This window comes from Diadema setosum, chromosome 22 (assembly GCF_964275005.1).
Source record: "Diadema setosum chromosome 22, eeDiaSeto1, whole genome shotgun sequence".
Lineage (NCBI taxonomy): Eukaryota > Metazoa > Echinodermata > Echinoidea > Diadematoida > Diadematidae > Diadema > Diadema setosum.
The window spans coordinates 14507748-14529004 of record NC_092706.1 but is presented as its reverse complement, the minus strand read 5'-3'; the positions used below and the strand labels follow the sequence as shown (position 1 = coordinate 14529004).

Here is a 21257-nt window from a genome sequence, read left to right as displayed (position 1 = left end):
CAATTTCCGAATTTCCTTCAAAAAAGGGGGTTCAGATCGCTTTATTTCAATTTTAAAAATGCAAAAGCTCCGTCGAGCGGGAGGGGGCATCCCCCTCCCACACCCTCCCCCACCAGCTCATTAGACTTTAATTATACATACGTACAGATGATGCACGGGCGGAATAAGAGATAATTGCCGTGATTTTGCCATTAGCACTTCCCTGAAAAAAAAAAAAAAAAAAAACCACCTAATTATTTCCTTTATAACATTTTTTTTTTTTTTTGGGGGGGGGGGCTCGAAAAAGTATTGCATCAAAAAGTTTGCACCAGATCGCTGAATTTCAGTTCTGAAAATGTAAAATCACTTTCGTGTGGGAGGATAATATCCCTTATAATGTACACCCTCGTGTGCATGCCTTTTCTGTTTGACTGCTTAACAGACAGCGTTCATTGTAAGAATTAATACAAAAAGTTTATTCAAATTCTTCCACTATAGGCAAGTTGTTCGATAATAATCTACATCAAAATATTCTGCTACACTACCTAAACAAGTGGGGCTGTTTCAAGTCGATAAAACACGCAAAAACATGCATCAAATTGCACCATTTACAAAATCAACATGCAAAAAGTTCTCACCGTGGGAAGGGGGGACAGCCCCCTCCCACACCCTCCCCCTCTCGCTCGCTCCGCTAGGGCACGGTCGCTTCGCTCCCTCGCATATAAAGGTTATCAGCTCCTGTTTACTATCTTGTTCTCATACACACACATGCAGTTATGGCTCTGCAGGCAACAAACAGGACTGGATCGATCTTGGTGACATGACACAACCTGATACAGAGTATAGGGATGTCGATTCTGGGGGGGGGGGGGGTTACGTGTCAAGGTGAATGAAGATGGGGAGGGGCAAACGTAACAATTTGCCCCACCCCAATAATTCCCGAGATATGGAAAATTTTCTTGCTTTTTTATGTTAAAAACGATCCAAATATTTCACCCAAAGTGTGCACCAGATTGTCGAATTTCAATTCTGAAAATGCAAGATCTCCCTTGCACTCTCCCTTTCGGTCCTTTCCCGTAGACTCAATGCACTTTTAGAGTGACATTTTACAAATTTCCGAATATTTCATCAAAAGTGTGCACCAAATCTGTCACTTCAGTTACAAAAATGGGAATTAACTTCCCTCGTGCATGTGGTAAGGAATGTCCCTTTCAATTAACACTTTCCCCGGTTGGTTCGCCTCCATAGTTTAGCGCACTTTGGGGATTGGTAATTTCTAAAATTCCATCAAAAGTGTCTTTACGACATTATTTTCATTTGAATTCTACAAGAAACCCCCCCCCCCAAAAAAAAAAAACACACTAGATTTGTCATCCTGAGAACATGATACATCTTATATGGTAAAAGTTTGAAATTGATAGTCGAAGAACTTTTTGAGTTAACCTCTGCAAAAGATTTTTGGGGAAATAAATAAAGAATTCGTACAGATACAGAAGGTGATCCGAGCGGACACTCGGATCACCTAAAAATGCAAAAGCTCCCTTCTATGCAGGGGCGTCGATCCTAGAAGGGCAAGGGAGGGGCAGTTGCTCCTCCCCAATTAAGATACTGGGGACCGTTCAAACATAATTTTCTTCCTTTATTCATAGAAAACTGTCCAAATATTTCACTCATTAGTATCACCATGCACCTAATCGTTGAATATCAGTTCTGCAAATGCAAAAGCTCCCTCGTGTGAGACTATAATACGTCCTCTCACATCCTCTCCCCGCTTTGTCTCTCTATATAATTCACTTACTATAATTCTTTAATGCAATTTTGCGGATATTGCATGCATGCATAGGTGAGCCACTTTCACTTTACCACTCGGTTCTAATCTGAAATGTTTTCATTAATAGCTTAAACGTGATGGCATTGTTCGAGCAATGAAACATATTTTTATATTCCTAGGAAGCTTAGAAGAAAATGAAAAATGAAAGGATATACTAAAAGTAATTCAGTGAGCACACTCGTCGAAGGACGCAAGGCTACCACTACTTATAAGTGCAAGTGTCCCGTTAGGGGCGAAAACTTTGCATTCGGCAGTTATGAAATTCTTCTTCTCTTTATTCTGCCTCCTTCAATCCTGAGGATTCTTGCAGATTGAAGATTCTTGCAGATAATTTACAATTTTTAGACAAGAAAAGTGCCTTTATGATAATTTCTTTAAATAACAATTGAATAATTGTTTGTTAAAGAGGGCACATGGTGGCAAAAAGGGGAGTGCCCTCTCTGCTCCTCCCCCCCCCCCCCTTGAATTTATACCTGTAATTTTAATAAATAAATACAATAATAAATTTATAACTGTTGTTGCGTCTTATGAAGAAAACGAACACGAAAAGATTCTTGGACAGCGTCACCTACGTTGCTTTGCACCTGCACTCGTACGCGCACGTCTTGTACATAACACGTCCCCACGTACAACTGTATGTCGAATTGGCTGCTTCATTCGCAATACAGTCCTCCTCGCGTACGTGGATACAGTGCCGCTTTCGCAATCAGCCCCGCTTGCGCTCCGCTACTCGCGGAGTGTGTCTGTGTGTGTGTGTACGCAGTGGTTGTCGGTCGTGGGGGATTACTAGTACTCTAGTACTGCCGAGCCTGGGCCTGCTGATCGGTGGAGTTCGTAGTGCACACTAGGTAGTGGAGCTGCTGGTGTGTTGTTTTGTGTGTATCGTTGAAAATGGCTTCCGGAGGCGGAACCAGGCCCACAGCAGACGACGCTAATGTTTCTTCCAAATTTGACTCGAAGGGATTAGAAATTAAGACGAAATCCATCGAGCAGACCCTTGTTCCTCTAGTCACCCAGGTGAGTGGAAACCAAGTCCTTTTACTGTATTTTATGAGAAGGGATGGGGAATTATTGATGCAGTCCGTCGCGTTGTATCCGCATCCATCCATGAGTGGGCCGCATAACATCGCGCATTCGATACCGCATGTATGTGACCATAATCAATGTAGACTAGTGGTCTAGTCGACTTCGCTGGAAAGCATTACGGAACTTGCCAGGCAGTATTGACCTAAAGTATCAAACATTCAACATATCAGTGCTCTAGTATTTGATATGACACACAGTACGGGATTTTTCATGACCATACGGATGTGATGTCACTGAGCTGAGCTGGGTGCCTTTTCCTGACTGAGGTATCCCATGTTGACCAATTGTCATTGATTGAAGTAGATGGCTGTAGTATACGTAGAGTTTGGTGTTTCACAGCACAGTCTTAGTGAGAACTCTTCTCTGTCTGATGATGAAATACAACAATAGTAAACATTGAGAATATCTCTGACTGAGAGTGATGCTAGTGAGCAGGAAGCAGGGTTATTGTCACTGTCTTCACCATTTACAAATGTAAGACACAATTTACAAACAATGTGATAAAGGAAGGTTAAAGGGAAGATAAACCCCAAGAACAATGTGGATTGAGTGAAAGCAGCAACATTAGTAGAACACATCAGTGAAAGTTTGAAGAAAATCGGACAATCGATGCAAAAGTTATGAATTTTTAAAGTTTTGATGTTGGAACCGCTGGATGAGGAGACTACTAGAGGTTATGACGTATGAGTGGACTACAATATCAAGAAAATATAAGGCCAAGTAAAAAAAGAAAGTAGTTTCTCGTCCGGGTTTTTTGAGCAAGGCGATGAGGGAGGTCCTTACTATTTGATATCTTACTATTTTTTCAAGGATCGTCAAAATGAAAGTAATATGTGTTTCTCGTCCGGTAATTCTGAGAAAGGTAACGAGAGAGGGCTTTACAATTTTCTATATTCAATTTATGAAATGAAATATCACTCTGGTAGCTGTGTTATGAGACCAGGTCCCAAGTGTACGTCTTGCCTGCACTCTGTGCATTTTCTAACAAATAGATATACATGTATGTGCCATACTTGAAATGAAACTTCATGCATGCAGAAATACATTTGCTTTTTCTTTCCACTACAGATGTCAAGGGAAAATGACCATCTTAATACTGGTATTTAGTGATTGTAATGGCTTTTCTGATACCAGTGTACCATACTTGCAATTCTGATGTATTGTGCTATTAATTGAAACAGGTATAAAACATGTCTTTCAACAAATGTACGACTGAAATAAATTCCATGATATTCAAAACACTGCTTTATTTATTGGTGTTTGTGACTTTTTGTGTCCACACAGCTGGTATGTATATCTGCAGTTCTTCACAGTACAGTTGTAGCACATTCAACTGGAAACTGGCTTGTACAATTGCAGATCGATGTCAAAATGATACTGATATGGCATTCTAGCATTAAACGTTTAAAGATGTTTCTTCATGTTCTAAAAAGACATTTGATAATCACTCATTATTTGGATGATGAATGATTGTATAACAGTACACACTACAGATGATACTACTCACGGCTGTGTCCGTGAATTTACATTGTGAAGAAAAGTGTCCCGCAGAAATACGAGACAAACCAGAATCCGTGGAAAAGTTATTTATTTTGTAGATACACCCATATAATAATTCTACATTTGCTGGAAAAGCGCATTCATTTTCTCTTCAAAATAGAATGTATCGCCGTGACAGACCAGGGGATGGGGACCCTGGACAGCTAAAACACGCACATAATTTGCCGATATACGGTGCGGCACGGCCACTGCACTGGCACCAGGGCGGTGTGGACCTCCCTGCTGGCACCGTACCTTCCGACACTGCACACACATGCACATAGTCACAATGACATGAAAATGTTTACAAACTCGATACCGTACAATCTTCACAAGCATTTGTACAGTACAATTCATCCGCTTAAAATATCAGAAACGGGGAAAACTACGAACAACGCGCGAAATATGCGTGGAATATCAGCGATTGTTCGCAAAAATGTTGCCGCTATCGCGTTCACGACGTATCAAGTGCGCTGTACATCACAGCCCAGTGCAGTAGGCCGGCCCGCGCCCGCCGCGCCGCCCATCCAACTACAGTGCAGTTCGACTGCTTTGTGGCTCATTCCTTCTTGCCGCCGATCGGCCGAGCTCGCAGTGTGAAATGCATGCGTTATACGCACTACACACAGAAGCTACAGCTGTACTACAGTCTACAGCTAAGTAGAGGACGCAAGGCGTAAAAATTAGATATGAGACGTCACGATTGGTAGGTGAATTGTCGATCTTTTTTTTTTTCGGCGGCCGAAAAAATAGTAACTATCAAAAAATTCGATGCGGCAACTGAAAATCGATGCGGGCGGGGAGCGGGCTGGGACAAGAATTATAAATTTCTTGGTATTTTCAGCGCCATTTTGAAAATAGTAAATAGTAAAAAAATCGATGCGGCGGCCCAAATCGATGCGCGCGAGGACGAGAAACTGGTTTCTTTTTTTACTTGGCCTAAAGAAAATACTACAAAAATCCATTTTTCATGAAAATTACAAATTCCATCACCTTGATATTGACATATGTTAAGGGTAGCAATTATTCCCCCTGCTTTCTGAAAGCGGTTGGTCCACTGCTCTTTCATAATTCTAGAAAAGTGAATTTTTGTTGAATATCCTTTATATTTTCTTTGTATTGTTGTCCACTCATACGTCATATCCTCTAGTAGTCTCCTCATCCAGCGGTTCCAACACCAAAACTTTAAAAATTCATAACTTTTGCATCGATTGTCCGATTTTTCTCAAACTTTCACTGATGTGTTCTACGAATGTTGCTGCTTTCACTCAATCCACATTGCTCTTTGGGTTTACCTTCCCTTTAAACATTAGCCCGACCAGACGCTGTTAATACGCTACGCGAATACAGCGTCTGACCAGCGAGCGGGCACCTTCAAAGTGGGGAACCACAACACAACTACAAAACTTATGAAAATTTATACGTTCTTTATAAACAATGTACACGTTACCAAACGTTACTCACCTTAAGTGCATGCTTGTATTACAGAAGGTTTGTAAGTCCATTGAGAGCCCTCATGATAAGTCCGTGGAACCAAAAAATGATACTTTCTGGCGGATTCCCTAACACCGTCGGGGTTCATCGTTGCAGAATTCAAAATGGCGCCTTGATCTCTGCGGAAATCTTTTGCGTGCGTGCGATGCGCTGCTTGAGTGTTGGTGTAGCAGCACGGTCGACAGCGCGACCTTTTGAAAGGGTATTCAGATCATGTGACATCCCGGATATTGGAAATGGCCTGGCGTGAAAGACGATGTACCGTTCGTGAACCGTTCACACATGCTGCATATAACCATCATTTTAGGTAAGTTATTAAATCTAAATTTCAATATTCATAGCATAGATATGAAGTCTCATTATCATTTTGTTCTTCAGGTGAGTTTGAAGTGACAAAAAAATGATGTAAAGTATCAAAATTCAATCCGATCGCATGCGATCGTTGGACCCTCTTCGTGTTTGGAGCTTCGCTGGTACAGCCCTGTCGCGCTACGTATGTACAGCGGCGACTGGGCTGTGTATAGTTAGTTAAACATAAGATGTACAGCAAATGTGAATGAACACCTGCACAAATCAAATCTATCAGCTAATCAGGTTTTTTTTTTTTTTTTTTTTTTTAATTTTTGCCAGTGTATACGTAAAGTGAAATTAATCCATTGAGGAGGGGCTGATTTTGCTACAACACGTATTTCCCATTAGCCATAGACTTCTGCCCGAGTATACTTGGGAATAGTGTTCACTGGGCCGGGTTAAGCATTTTTCCCCCTTCTTTTTACCGACTGTTTCTGACAAGTTCTGCTCAAGAAAACTGACAACAACACAAGGGAACAAATTTAGCACCTAGTCTAGGTATTCTAGACCTCATTCCGTTGCTGGCAGTGAACAATATTATCAGCTGGAACAGAACTTGTTGTTTAGACGATTTTGAAAAGTCTGTTCTGATGACTATTAAAGTAGCTCCTTTCAAATGAAAGGCAGTGGTATTATGTTTTTAAAAGGATGGTACAGTACTGGTGGAGATGAGAATTGGGCTTTTAACTTTTTGGGAGATACCAAGAAAACACTTATGAAATAGTACAGAGCATACCATTTTAGGATGAATTCAATGTTTATTTGATGAAAATCTGGTTTGGAATGACTGAAATATCCAAAAACAAAATAAAACAAAGCAATCGTAATAAAAGGTGGGTCCCACATTTTATTAGAATTGCTCTGTTTTGGATATCTCGGCCATTTCAAAACCAATTTTCATCAAATAAATGTTGAATTCCTCATGGAATTACATGCTCTTTCATATTTCATAAGAGGTTTCTCATTATCTCACAAAAAAAAAAATGTTAGAAACCTGAAATTAGGTCTCAACCAAACTATACGATCCCTTTAAAGTGCAAAACATTAACTGAGAAAGAGCAGAGAACCAAAATCTTGATGTATTATGTTTTTATTTTCTCTCAAAGTTTGAAGTCCTTTGCCTTCCTGTATGTTCCATCTTGTGATTTTGTGATTGTGTGGGTGGTTTTTGGCATAATTTGCTTCGAGTAGATGGTCTTAGACAAGTTTGTTGGTGATTTTCTACATTATTTTTAATTCTCTGAAGGAGTTTCTCAATCTGCTTGTTACCACTGCTTAGTGTTAGTATTTAATATAACATCACAATAAGTTGTAAACAAACAAACAATTGAGAAAAATTGATATTCCTGCATTGCTCATCAACAGACTTAACTGAAGCTTTACTGAGGATTCCAGATAAGTGTGTACTTCATTTGATTTAAGTTATGATGAGGAAGTCAAAAGCGTACATGTACACTACATCTGAATTGCCCATGGAGTGTCATTTGCTTGATCCATTACATTTAGAGTGATGGTTTTACTTTCGGTTTACATAGTTCATACTTGGCCTGTTTATACCGCAGTGAACATGCTTTTCAGGTATATTTTGAAGCTCGGGTTTCATGATGACGTACAATGTATAAAGTCATATTGGTGACTATTTTGCAGAGTATGAATGGTAAATTGATGGTCTGCTGTCATATTTGGTGTGCGGATTCTGTGTCTTACTATTTTATTTTTATTTTTTTTTTGTTTCAGGCTAAAGTTTGTCCATTGAAGGAAGATAATGACCAAGAATTGTAGTTCATTGTTTCGACAACTCTATTGTCGATATTGAATAACCACTATGCTAAGACTTTATTTCTGTTATTATTATTATTATTATTATAGTAATAGCATGTACTATACCTATCCTTTTACTATGCTACACACACACACACAAAAAAAAAAAAATTGATATGTGCACCTGTGGTCCCTCATTCAGGAAATAGGAACTACTGTTTTCCTGTTGTTACAAACATTGAAGGCCTAATGAATTGACATTATCCGTATTTGACGATGAATTCCACGCACATGGGATATCAGTTATCATAGCATGTTGTCAAACTTTGTTTTCTTGTAATTTGTTTTGCATATTCCATTAGAATTGAAGCATAATGTGAGTTAGCAATCTATTACATCAGGTGAACCCCAATATCACTGTAATGCATTTTACTTATTCATGGTAGCCTGTAGTAAAGACTTGTTAAGTAATCTATTGGACTAATACAGGATTAATCTTGCTGGTATTAAAATGAAGAAAAAATGTTTTTGAGAGTATAAACTTATGGTGCCTAGATTCTTTGGTGATTATTGTCAAAAATTCCTCAAGGAAGATTTAAGGGTTCCCATGGCAATGACAGTATAAATGTTTTGTACCGAGTTTGAATTTACATGAGTTAGCTGGCCTGGTCAATGGATGACAGATCGTTAAAATTCAAAGTTTGGTAATCTATTTTAATTGCTTGCTATAAGTACACCCTGTGATAATGGAAATGCAGCCATTTCTTCATTCTGTTCCTTACTTTAAGAAGTTAGAATATTGATTTTTGAAAGTCATCCAGCTTGTGAAATGAAACAAGGAAAAAAAAGTGATGTTTGCCAATTGTGCTGGAGGTAACCCATGGTACAGTGTAGCTCAGTGACTTACGTGTATGCAGGGAATCAAGTAGTGATAGAAAGCCATTTAACAGTAGACTTGGCTAGTACAGGCACAATGTTGTCATCCTCTAGGGATTATTTGCTAGCTAAGAATACTATCCCTTTCACCAAATTATTTATGGATGATGGCATTTGAATAGAAAGCTTACTTCCTGTTTTTACTGACAACATACATTTTACCTCATTGACTGCATATTCCATGGAGACAAATCACTCTACTGTGCACACTCAGTTACAATTGTATTATGCATTTCTGTCTTCATTATCAATACTGAGTTTATTATACCCGGTATGCACATTTTAAAAGCTTACAAGTTGCAGTGTAGATTGTATTTTTGTTGATGAACTTGGTAACTATTCAATGCGTGAGGCTACCAAAGAATATAAGAAACGACAGTGGCCATGTCATGAGTTAGTAAATTTTGCTGAATAATATGCTTCAGATTTGCACATTTTTCTTTCCTCCATGGAACACTTATTCTGTTTCATTCCATTGGGACTTGTTCAAATTTGTACCAACTGTTGCTTTGGCTTTTCAGAGTGTGCTTGTGAACATTTTATGCCAACTTATAACACAGTCTGTGCTCTGTTTTAATATTATTTTTGTCTTTCTTTTAGAAGCAAAAATATTATGCAGCATTGAGTTGTGCTCATACAACAGATGATCGATTAAAGCTTGTGTAATCATTTTGTTGTTATAGTCAATTATGCAGTGATCAACTTTGACCAAAAATAATATTTTGTATACTGTAAATATAAATGTACATGGTCGAATTTCACTGGCACCCAGATTAGTCTAGTTTCTAGCCATGTACTATATTTTAGTAATAAATGTAGTTATTCAAAATTTAGCAATGGTGTCATCATCTACTACCTTTTACTTTAAAAAAGAAAAATCTTTGAGCCAACAGAATGATCAAAATCTATGCATGTAGCAGAGGTGTAGGACATGATGAAGGTGTTTTAGAGCCTGTAATGTTCAGTGGAATGTCTTCAAACAGTGCAGTAAAACTGTAAATTAAACAGGTCTTGAACCAGACTACACCCTGGAATGGATGCTGCTTCCCCTAGTCAGGAAGTGAAAATTTATTGATCATTCTGTCTCAAGTCGAACCTATTCTAGACAAGATCAATACTGTAATTCTGTGCCTGAAATTGCTTGAAAAGGTCAATTGTTTACCCACATGTAGTATTTTTTTTTTAATTCAACTAAATAACACCAGATGCATCATTAGTTTGGCTGATGTTGATTTCATGAGGTATTGAAAGAACAAAGTGTCCCTAGAATGATACGATGAGGATGTGATAGTGCTGTAAGCAGTGACATGAAAATATACTCTTCTACACATTATGCAATACATTCTGTTTTCTTTCAAATACTAGTGTTGAAATAATTGGACTCAGAGGCTTTGTTTATTGGAATAGGATGATAACTTGGGGATCTTGATCTGACCTTGCATTTAAAATGAGATTTCCCTCTCTACTGACAGTGCCTATGAATGTGCAATTTGTCTTGGCTCAGTTGCACTGTAAGTACATGTATGTCACAACTTGTTTTGAATTATTCATCAGCAGATGTTTATGCAGAGTAAACTATATTTTTATATCTGAAATTTCTGACAGCTGCTGTTGAACCCTGTCTCTATCTCTGGTAGCCTGCAATATTGGCAGTGGTATTATAAAGCAGTAGAGAGGGTGAAATTATCTAGAGGGTGTGTCTTTTTGGTAGTATTGTTGGTACAAAACTATCAATGCTATTAAATAGTGTGTGTTGGAATGGACGGTGGGCTAATACATTGCATTGTAACAACGTCTTCTTGACCAGTCATTGATGCACTGTAGGACCCTATTTGGAAATGTGATAACGGGCAGTTAATATGGACCGGCAACCCTTTCAGGCATTGTGTGAGCATTCCAGGGGCAAGTGTCAACAAAGTGGTTGGTTACCCAGCCTAGTTGGCAAGACCCTGCTATCGCAGTATGCCTTGCCATTAAATTGGATGGGTAAATATTATGCTTTGATTTATTGACTTGATGCGACAATATGATACAAAGTTTGCTCCACGAGTGAGCAATAGTTTTGGTGTCATTTTTGAACAAATCTGGAAATGTCCTGATGTGAAATAATTATGTAGACCGATCTGTTTTTTGTTTTTGTTTGACCATGCACTGTAGATCAAAGAAACCAGTAAAATCTTAGTCACATCAGCATTGCAGGGAATAACTTTCCTGGTATCGCATCACAATTTGCTATGCATTTTGATATGACTGCTATGCAAAATTTCTTTTGTGTAGCAGGTTTTTTTACGTCTAGGATCATACAGAACTCTGTTCACTGAGAAGTAAAATTATGCCTTGCATTGATAGTCATTTACACATTGTATGCACTTTATTACAGGGGATCAGAATTTGAAGGCAAGGTACATGTACTATAAAATCACTTGCCTGCGACTTGAACATGCTGTTCTGTTTGATAAAGGAAAAGAGAAACGAGTGAGCATATGTCTACTCAAAAGATAGTGACTCTTGCCCAGATGTTCATCCGGGATAGTGGCAGCAATATTTGCTGTAATTTACCTTGAATTTAAGTGTGGTGTTTGAATTTAGGCTTGCACCTGATACTTCAGTTTTGTTGCGGGGAAAGAAGTACTGTATATATTTCCCCCACCTCACTATGATGCAATCTGTACGTTTACAGTGTATATGTAAATTCATTATGGATATATGACTGTTTGTGCAAAAATGCAACAGATTATACGAGTTGAGTTCATCTAGATTAAGAATGTGTGCCGAGACCCCATATTTTTGTCACAGAGCTATATACCTAAGAATAGAAAAAAAAAAAAAAGCCTGCCAGAGCTACAGGTATAGAATAGAAAAAAGCCAGAGCTATAGGTATAGAATAGAAAAAAATAAACCTAGGAATTTTCAGTGCCTCTACTTGCTTTTACATTGTATATCTAGTCAGTGTTTGAGTTGTCTACGAGCTTCATGGGGAGTAGCTTTTAGTATGGAAATGACTATTCACTTTGAACTGCAAATTATATGCAGGTACTTCTAAAATATATTTTAATGTTGTGGATAATGTTTAAGAATTGTTGCTAGTTTCTAATCTTCACTGCTGGCATGGCTGGAAATTTTTGGCAGGGTTTCCATACGATATGTACGAGTTCTTAATCTAGGAGCCATTTTTAAATCTTGTGTTCCTGAAGTATGCCGGGAAACTTCCTTTGCATATGTACAACATGTAGGCCATCACAAATTTATTTTGTTTTAATTGTCATTCGCCCTCCCCTGACATTTGATGCAGTCTTTGGTGTAGCCATTTAGAAACTATGCATACATAGTTCAGCTAATACTGAGCTCTGGTAAACTGTATGATCTGATTACCTTTCATATGTGAACACACCTCGGTGACTCTGACCCCGTCTTGATCGTTAACTCACTCGATAGCATGATTAATGATTCCAATGATGAGCATATCAAATGGTAAGGAATCCTGCCATATGAGCTCAGCCTGGGTGCATTGTATAAACATTGCAGGCTATTGTTTACATGCACACCAAGTAAGCAGCATCTTAGTGCATGCATTATACACTGCACCTGTGATACAGTGTGGACTATATGAGATCATCTGTGACTGGCCTTGAATTCATAATGTGTCAAAATTTATTGCAAATTGCCTACAGTTACTCTTTGACTATACAATGTAAACACATTGTAATGCTGGTTCCAACTTATTCCCCATTCACTGCTCATTTTTACATCATACAATCTATTTTTACAATGAAAGAAGAGTGCTGAATTTTGATTTGTCTTCAAAAAATCAATCAGTACCGGTAAATAAATTATGAACATACAACAGGTGTAGTTTGTCTTTATCTAGCATTCTTTAAAGCGATATCATGTATTTGAAAGCACCCTATTTGTACTATAGGTTGTGACGACTGCATTGATTGTTTTTGCTGTAAAGTCACAGAAAATGATGAAAAAAGTATTACATCCTGGTCGATCCTGGGTGTACAATATACCTAGGTAATACAAATATTTCACAGAATATACACATTATGTGATATTCAAATTTGGTAAAAGTTGTGTGTTTTGTTTGCACTGTATTCTGAATGTGTAAAATAGAAAAATTTGAGGTGGTCCAGTCACTCAGAGATTGTTCATGGTAGTCATATAAAATGTTTGAGTTAGAAACCCTGCATACTTTTACACAAAGAACTAGTCTGTAATTGTATTTCTAATCATGTATCAAAATATTACTTTCCTTTTTTTTTAAACCTGATGAAAACTTGAATCATGTTTCTCCCATGAGTTTACATACTGTTGTCTCATTTGTGAGGCAGAATGCTTGATAACTCTCAATATACACACTATATGTGTATGTTGTGAAACATGCTTTAGGGGCAAGATTATGACAAACTTCTTCTTTTCAGTGTGAAATCCCTCTTAGTCTCAGTGTATTAAGACATTGATATGATACGCCATATGGTTCTACAAAGGCTGTGTACTATTATCATATTCAATGCTTACAAAGTCAATATTCGGTGGTCCATTGTACTTTGCAATTTGTGGGGTATGTCCTGCACATTGCATTGTATGCAACATGAATGTTGAAAATATGCATATTGGTACATAGCTCCTTGACTCTATACAAAAACGTGTAGCTGCAAGTGCAATTGTGAATTCCAAAGTCCTTGGTTCCCTTATCTGCTCTTACAGCTGTACATATGGGGCTCGTTATTAATGTAAATGTCTCTTTTTTATGTGCAGAGTATGTTTGATGATTGTTATCCTGAATTGTGTAGGTGTTACAACTTTTCATAATAGAACATTGTGGCCTACCCCAATGAACTGAACTGAATGGAACTGAATTGAACTTGGGAGCTTTTGTCAATACAGATAGGAATGTGCTTGTGCAGGTCATGTGAAATCTACCAGTGTAGTTCAGAGTCCTGAACCAGATTTTGGCATGAATTAAGAAGCAAACAAGCAAAACAAACTAATGAGATACAGTTGTATTCATGACATCTAAGCATGCAATGAAAAGAATATTAAGATGCATTTAACATTCTAAAATGTAAAGGTTATGTTCATGCTAATGTAAAGGTTATGTTCATGTGAATATTGAATAATAGGATACATTAAATGCTAGTAAAAGTGGGTATATGTATGTTTTGCACTAAAAGCTAGCAGTTGTTGAGGTTGGGGATACAAGGTCTATGCTTGAATTCTCTCAAGTTGAATTTTGTTCATCATGAGCCTTTATTCATAATGTTTCCTCAAAATGGCAGAGGAAATGTAAGACAACATTTCTTGTTATTGCATCAAGTTATGAAAGAAAACATAATGTATTATAGAATTTGTGCAGGTAGTGTGCAGGGATGTACATGTATGTCATAGACATGTGACAATCTTATCAATGCTCAATTCTAGGATACTACAAAAATGATTTATCATGACCTGTCTTACATGTATCTGTTGGACCTGTTTCTTCTCCATGTTTGTAGTTTTAAGTATTTTTTTTTTATTGGTAAGTTTGTTCTATTTTTGCTCTTCCATGCAATGTGTTTAACATAGTGTAATTTACCTGGTAATTGCATCAGTGATCATAATAACTTCAATGTTTTTGATAGTGTACTGTTTCAGTGTTTCTTAGTATAGCAAGTTGAGGGCTTTTCTACCTTGCCATATGGGCACATTCAACAAACAAATCTTTCATGCTTTCTTAATAGTAGACCATATCCACATCAAAAGTTTTAACAAATTTTAAATGTACTTCAAAATGTAGATGTCATTTTCGAAAGTGATGACAGAGTATATGTACTCTTGTATGCAAGAAATGATTGGATCACATAATAGTCAAGTGTCTTGCATTTAGGTCACATGTCTACAATCCACCCAAGAAGGGTGTAAGTGTACCTAAAGTACATGTACCTACAGTGTCTTTATAGCTAGGAGAAATTTCATATTTTTGCCGAAAGTTATAATTGTGTTCAGAATTTAACCAGGTTCATCTTCTTATCATTGATGTAATGAAAGTATTGACTCTAGATAGAACACCACAAGTCTTCCTCCAGAGTTTCCAAAGTTGATGTAAGTAAATTATGAATGAAAAGTTTAATTCTAATTGACTTTTCCGTACTCTCTCATGGAGTTTGAAAAATCCAAGGAGCTTTGATAATAGGATGAACATACAAGTTGCTTGAGGCAGGGAGGTGGGAAGAGACCTCTCTGCTTGTCTATTTGTTGTTGTTGTCGTCAATGACCCCGTTTACAGTGCGAGGCTCGGCCGCGGCCGAGCCGCGGCCGTGCCCAGCCCCGCTTCAGTGTAAACGCGCAAAAGGCCAAATGCGAGGCCAAAATTGGCCTCGCATTTGGCCTCGCTCTGGAGGTGGTCTCGGCCGCGGCCGAGCCGCGGCCGAGCCCGGCCTTTTCTTGGTGTAAACGCAAACTGGGCCAAATGCGCGGCCAATTGCGCGGCCAATTTTAATCTGGCTTCCAAACCCTCTGCATTATCTTTCGCTATTCAGGATATTAACCCCCTCAACGTCGAAAACTAGTATAGTTTAAGGTGGTTTTGTCCTGCAAAGGATTCTTTCCTTCGGCAAAGGCCTTTGCCCGAACGGCGACTTCGTCGCCACGGAATTCATTTGGCAAAGAGTCTGAAAACCAGACAATACCAAATTGCGTTTGTTTACAAGCAGAGCGCCACTACGACAAAATGTTGAAAGGTTTGAATCAAAAGCGCGGCCGAGCCCAACAGTGTAAACGGACAAAATTGCGAGGCTCGGCCGCGCAATTGAGGTCGGGCTCGGCCGCGGCCAAGCCGCGGCCGAGCCCGGCCCCGCACTGTAAACGGGGTCAATGTCTACTGTGGCTCCCTTCTACACAAGTGTATGTAGTTTAGTCCAGATGGTCTGTCAACACGAAAGCAGACAGCTCACAGCTGGAACACACTCATCCCTCCTGGTAGGGGCATGGAGCTACATAACTCCACCATAGAGGGTCCTTCACAGAAGTGACAGCTGTGTGAAACCAGGGAGGTTTTGTCTCACCTCCCTGGTGAAACTCAATGAACAGTGCATTCACATTTGAATGATTGTGGTATTTGATAGGATTTGTGCATTACTTTTTTTTTTACCATATAGCATTTTGAAACATGTTAAATGCAAAACAATGTTACATCTTGAATTACTTCGATATAAATGCTGTTTCAAAACACAAATTCAAAATGAACAAAAAGGGTATTCTCTTTCCTCCCCCTCCTCCACCCTTGCTACTTTTTTTTTTACTAGTGATGGTGGTGGTGAACTGATGTCAGTTCTGATGTTTTAAATGTCCCTGTAGGCTGTACTGCTACAAGAAAGCCAGCCCTATGCTCCTGGGCTATCCCTGTTTGGCACTAATAATGCAGACCTGTATAGTGCAGTCCCATTATAACGAACATAACACAATTCTTGTGACAACAAAATCAAAATTCAGGACCCCAAATTATCATCTGTACCATGTTTCTACACTATACTGTTCTGCTGTGAAGGAACTTTGATTATAAGAAAGAAAGAAAGAAAGAAAATCGGTGGTCTTTAGGACTTTGGGAGTAAACCGAAACAGTCCGCGCTATTAGCAGTCTCCACTCTGCTAGGCCACTTCTGAGGTTGACGATCATGGCAAACCATGGACCCAGGGTCCATGGTCAAACCTTTGCAAAGACCCAATTTTAGCCTATTGCAGGGGATATTTTTTTTTCTTTTTGTACATAGGGTATACCTGTCACCATGAAGGTCAAACAAATCAAAGTATCTGACAGGAGAATTCCCTGTGGCTGACAAGGGTATGCCTCTGTGGTGAATTCACAGCTTTTATTTTTTTATATTTTTTTCAAACAGCCATTCAGAAATATAATACCCCAAACAATCAAGTTTAGCCTGGTGTTGCCGGACCATGTGTCTGTTTGTGACACATAAATTCCTTGTGACATAAGGAATGGTTTGAATAATACTCAAACAAATTCTACCCCCCCCCCATCTCTGCACTCAAATAAAACTTGTAACCTTTCTGTAACTGTACTACAACTCTTTGATTTTTATTTTTTTTAAAGTTAATGCTGCTGATAGAACTTGTATGTTTATGTGATTTCTTTGGCTCTCTACTTCTGGGACAAGGATAGTATACAAAAATAGACTTGGAGGAGAATTGCCTTGTAGGACCATTGCCTTCAGCTTGCATGCTTCTAAAGTAAACTTTCAGGTACAGTCTAATGCAGTACACTTGTAGGTGTGGTTGTGCATTGGATATGAGTATCATTAACGCGGGAAAAGAATTGAAAAAGATTTTTAAAAAATGTATTCAGAAGCAGCAGACTGTGATAAGACCCAGACCCAAGAATGGTAAAAATTGTATATACTGCGTATGAAACTGCTCTAACGGTTGTTAACCGAATGCCATGCACAGCTGAGCATGTTGGGGAGCATGCATACAGGGGCAGCAAGGTCCCAAGTCTTGCCCCAGGCATAGAGCCTGGAGGGGTAATCCCTTTCTTTGGATCAGGTGATCCATTGGCTGTAGCTAATATGGGGGATTAGATGGACTTCTTGACTAGATTAGTGATGCTTGGGAGAATGCCAATCGTAAGCGTTTTCTCTCAAGCACAAAACTTCCTTTGAGGTATGCGTTCTCTGCTTGAATGTGAATGAAGAACAGCGGAAGCCGATTGTTGCTGTCGCCTCCTATTACAGGAATCTGTCTGGCTCATTTGTCAATAATCTTAATCGAGTGGATTTCAAAGTAAAACATTTTAAACAAATTACAGAACCTTGTCAAAGAACCTGGGCTGTAGAGATTCTGACTTTTATCTGCATCGCATTGTCAAGGTCTACACAGAAAGCGGTCTGTGAATGTAGTTGGAATGCATGGATGTTTCCCCCATGAGAACCTCATAGTGAGCTATTCAGAATCATCTACATGTCATACCACATGCATTTTGATAAGTGAATCTAGCATTCATGCAATGCTTTGTTTAGGTAGGCCTCGAGCCTGCTTTCTTGATATTCAGGAAGATATCTGTATCGAAGGCAACATACTGTATAAGCTGTTATTTTCGTTTACAGATATTTTCATGGATGAGGAGGTCACAGACATTTTCGCGAGATGATGTTGTTTTCGCGATTTGACACCAAGGCTTTCATAAGCTGATAGTAGAGGTAGGTAATTCAAACCTTTCCTCACCAGAATGATAGAATTGGAAACTTCTTACACAGGGGACAGATCGAGTGGGAAACAAAACTATACATTTCCAGTGAATCTATTCGGATCCCGAAAAAACATTGTTCTTCTCGGTATGAAAGGGGAGCATATTCTTGAGTGACGTGGCTTAAGTTTTTTATTTCCTCTTTAAAAACTGTGAGGGGTATTACTGTAAGATTTCATTTTATATATAATGTTGGGAGACATATTACTCTTCAACCATGCAAAATTCTGTGACATTTGCGAAAGAGGTACATAATATACATGACCAATAAAGCAATCGAAATATGTGTATGATCAAACTGGACTGGCAACAGTTGTTGTGCAAAGAATCAAATTTGGTGAGATTTCTGAAAAGTACTGGCTATTAGCAATTATGAAATGCCATTCTAGGATAATACAACATTGTATTGCTGACATTCAAAGGCAACCTTTTCAAGCTACAGCCTGTACCAGTAGGGGACCAGCCATATCAAATGAACCATGAAATATCTAGACAAGTTCTATTGTGTCTGACTCCATGACTTGAGTTCTGCGAATGGCAGCTTTTGGCTGAACCATTGTTGCACTTATCATGCTACAACTTATGAGTATATTTAACTGATTTTAATCATTCCTAAGAGCTGAGCGATTGGTTTTAGTTGCAAATTGAAAATAACATTTTTTTTTTTCTGCCTTCAGTCAATGCAACCACTGGTGGGAAAACAGTAGTCTCCATTGGTACACACTATAACAGGTGGTAGAATGTCTGTGACCTTTAACCCTATTGAAGTGATGATATATCCCTTCCATATGGATTTTTTTTTTTCCCCACAGTGGTGACACTGACCTTCCAAAGGATTCTGACAAAATGATTTAAGATTAGCCCACATCATGTACATGACATTGAGTAGTGGAGATTTCTTCAGGATTCAAGTCTGAGGATCTCCCACTGTGTAGCCAACAAAACAAAACAAGCCCCATATTGGTGCATCTGTCATATATGACATCCAAATGAAATGCATCAGTTATTGATCCTGAGGGCTGGCTTTATATATTTCATTCCTTCTACAATGGGCAAGTTGGTGTAGATTGTCCCAGGATTAACAGCCAGACAGAATCTTGAAAGTTAATACACATTGAGTATAATTTGTTCAGACATTGAAGAATGAGCAGAAGAACTGGGCATTTTCCTTTATGATGATTGACTGATGAAATTAACTATCTACATGTGGAAGATCTTGTTATACAGAACATTAGGAGTGAACCAAATTGAGAAAAAAATGTGGAAATTGATGTTCTGATGCAAGCATTTACAACATTTACTTCTGACCTTTGAGCAGCCTTTGCATTAGTCTCCAAACAAGATGTGATATGACCTCAGCAGGCTTTCCTTTTTAAAATGTAGTGTTGCAGTTTGAAATACAAGAAGGCTGTAATAGATGCAAGTAGAGCCTACAACACATGTATGTACAAATGTATATGATTTTTTTCTGTATCTCACTGCATCCTACCTGCTTTGCTTGGTCTTCACGTGTAGCTGTATGAATTATATTATAGAATATTGACCAAAAACCTTGCTTTTGAACCATATCAGAGCTCATCTTCTGAGAGTGTAAATGAATTGAATAGATAAACAAATTGATGTGTTTGATAAGGAGTAACTTTTGCTGAAGTATCAATATGTACATGTAATAGAATACATTTTACACTTGATTTCCTGCGCTTGTGTATTAGTACGAGCCTCCATGGTTGGATATCAGCACAGCACTTTTCACCTTCATGATTGCTAATTTCATTGGCATAAAACCTGACCTTGGTGAGACAGTTAGATTCATTGTGGATTGCACAGACGTGCAGATAAATGTAATTCAACTGCAAGGGATGTGCCGAAAGACTGTCAGTTGTCTGCGATTACCTGCCGTTGCCTTGTGAAAGGCACGAGTTAGTGGTAGAAGCCCTACGATGCGAATGCGGCTGCTGTCCATGTGATTTCATATTCAGATGGAAATTAACAGTCGATATACTAGCTAGTATCACACCTTTCTTGTATTATATCCAACTTTCAGATGGTATCACATTGTAAGATGTTATCATCAGATGTCATCAAAATCCTCCCAAACTCATCTTAATTTCAGACACTGATTATGCGACAAAATATGGTTATTAAGAAAAAAGTAGTTTGGTCAGTATTGTGATTTCTTTGTAATATGCCTCTTCATAGAACCTTAATGACAAAAATTTGTGTGAAATACCAAATGCCCATTACATCCTTTTCCCAAGTATAGCTTGATACTTGACTAGACTTGAGTGAGTTAATTAAGGTGAATTTTAGTGTCTGTCATTCACCTTAATAGAGCTCTACTTTAATAGAGGTTGCTTTACAAATTGCACTTGTAAACAAACTGTGTATGTCACTGTCTTGGGCAGTGCAATGTAATATGTTAGTTAATCAACTGCCTCCTATACTTACATTGCACTGGTATTTTGAAATGCTTTATAGCAGCTCATCATGGAACATGTATGCGTTCCAGATATCATGCTGAGTGCATGGAACTGAGACTAGTTTGACCGACATAGCAAAATATTGGATTTTTCCCTACCCAGGCGGTGCGTGGGGTATATTGCTCATATAGCAAATTTGATTCCTCATGCATCAGTGTATTGATGTTTTTCACATGCTTGCTTGGAGTTGCAGTAGAGGAGGAAGGCCTAGCACACGGGCGGTATGGTCTGTAATGGATTGAACTTTACAATGGCTGGCTTCTCATTTCCACTGCAAGTCGGCATGAATTGTACAAGTTTGATGTTTCCAACAGATCTGATTTTTCTTATTTTTTTTGTATGCAAGTGCTTTCATGTTGCAATCAGCGTGTACGTTACGACTGATGTAACCTCATTTCCTTTTGGCGATGATACTATTTTTGTCAACAAAAAACAAACAAACAGCAGTCCAAAATTTTGACAGAGTACAGGAGGAAATTACTCCTTCATTGTGAATGAGGAATTGATGAAAGCATTTCGGCGTTTAATATTTTGTACACAGCAGAATGGAATTGAACAATTT

At 38.5% G+C, this 21257-nt stretch overlaps 1 protein-coding gene across 2 annotated transcripts in view; it reads left to right on the top strand.

Moving 5' to 3' along the window:
• The first annotated feature begins 2676 nt into the window (after positions 1 to 2676).
• Positions 2677 to 21257, top strand: part of LOC140245042 (alpha-catulin-like) — a 169784-nt gene continuing 151203 nt past the window's right edge. For both annotated transcript variants that reach the window (XM_072324635.1, XM_072324634.1), the window contains exon 1: positions 2677 to 2827. In XM_072324635.1, coding sequence (XP_072180736.1) covers positions 2702 to 2827 — 126 coding nt within the window. In that variant the 5' untranslated portion in view covers positions 2677 to 2701. The remainder of the gene's footprint in view (positions 2828 to 21257) is intronic.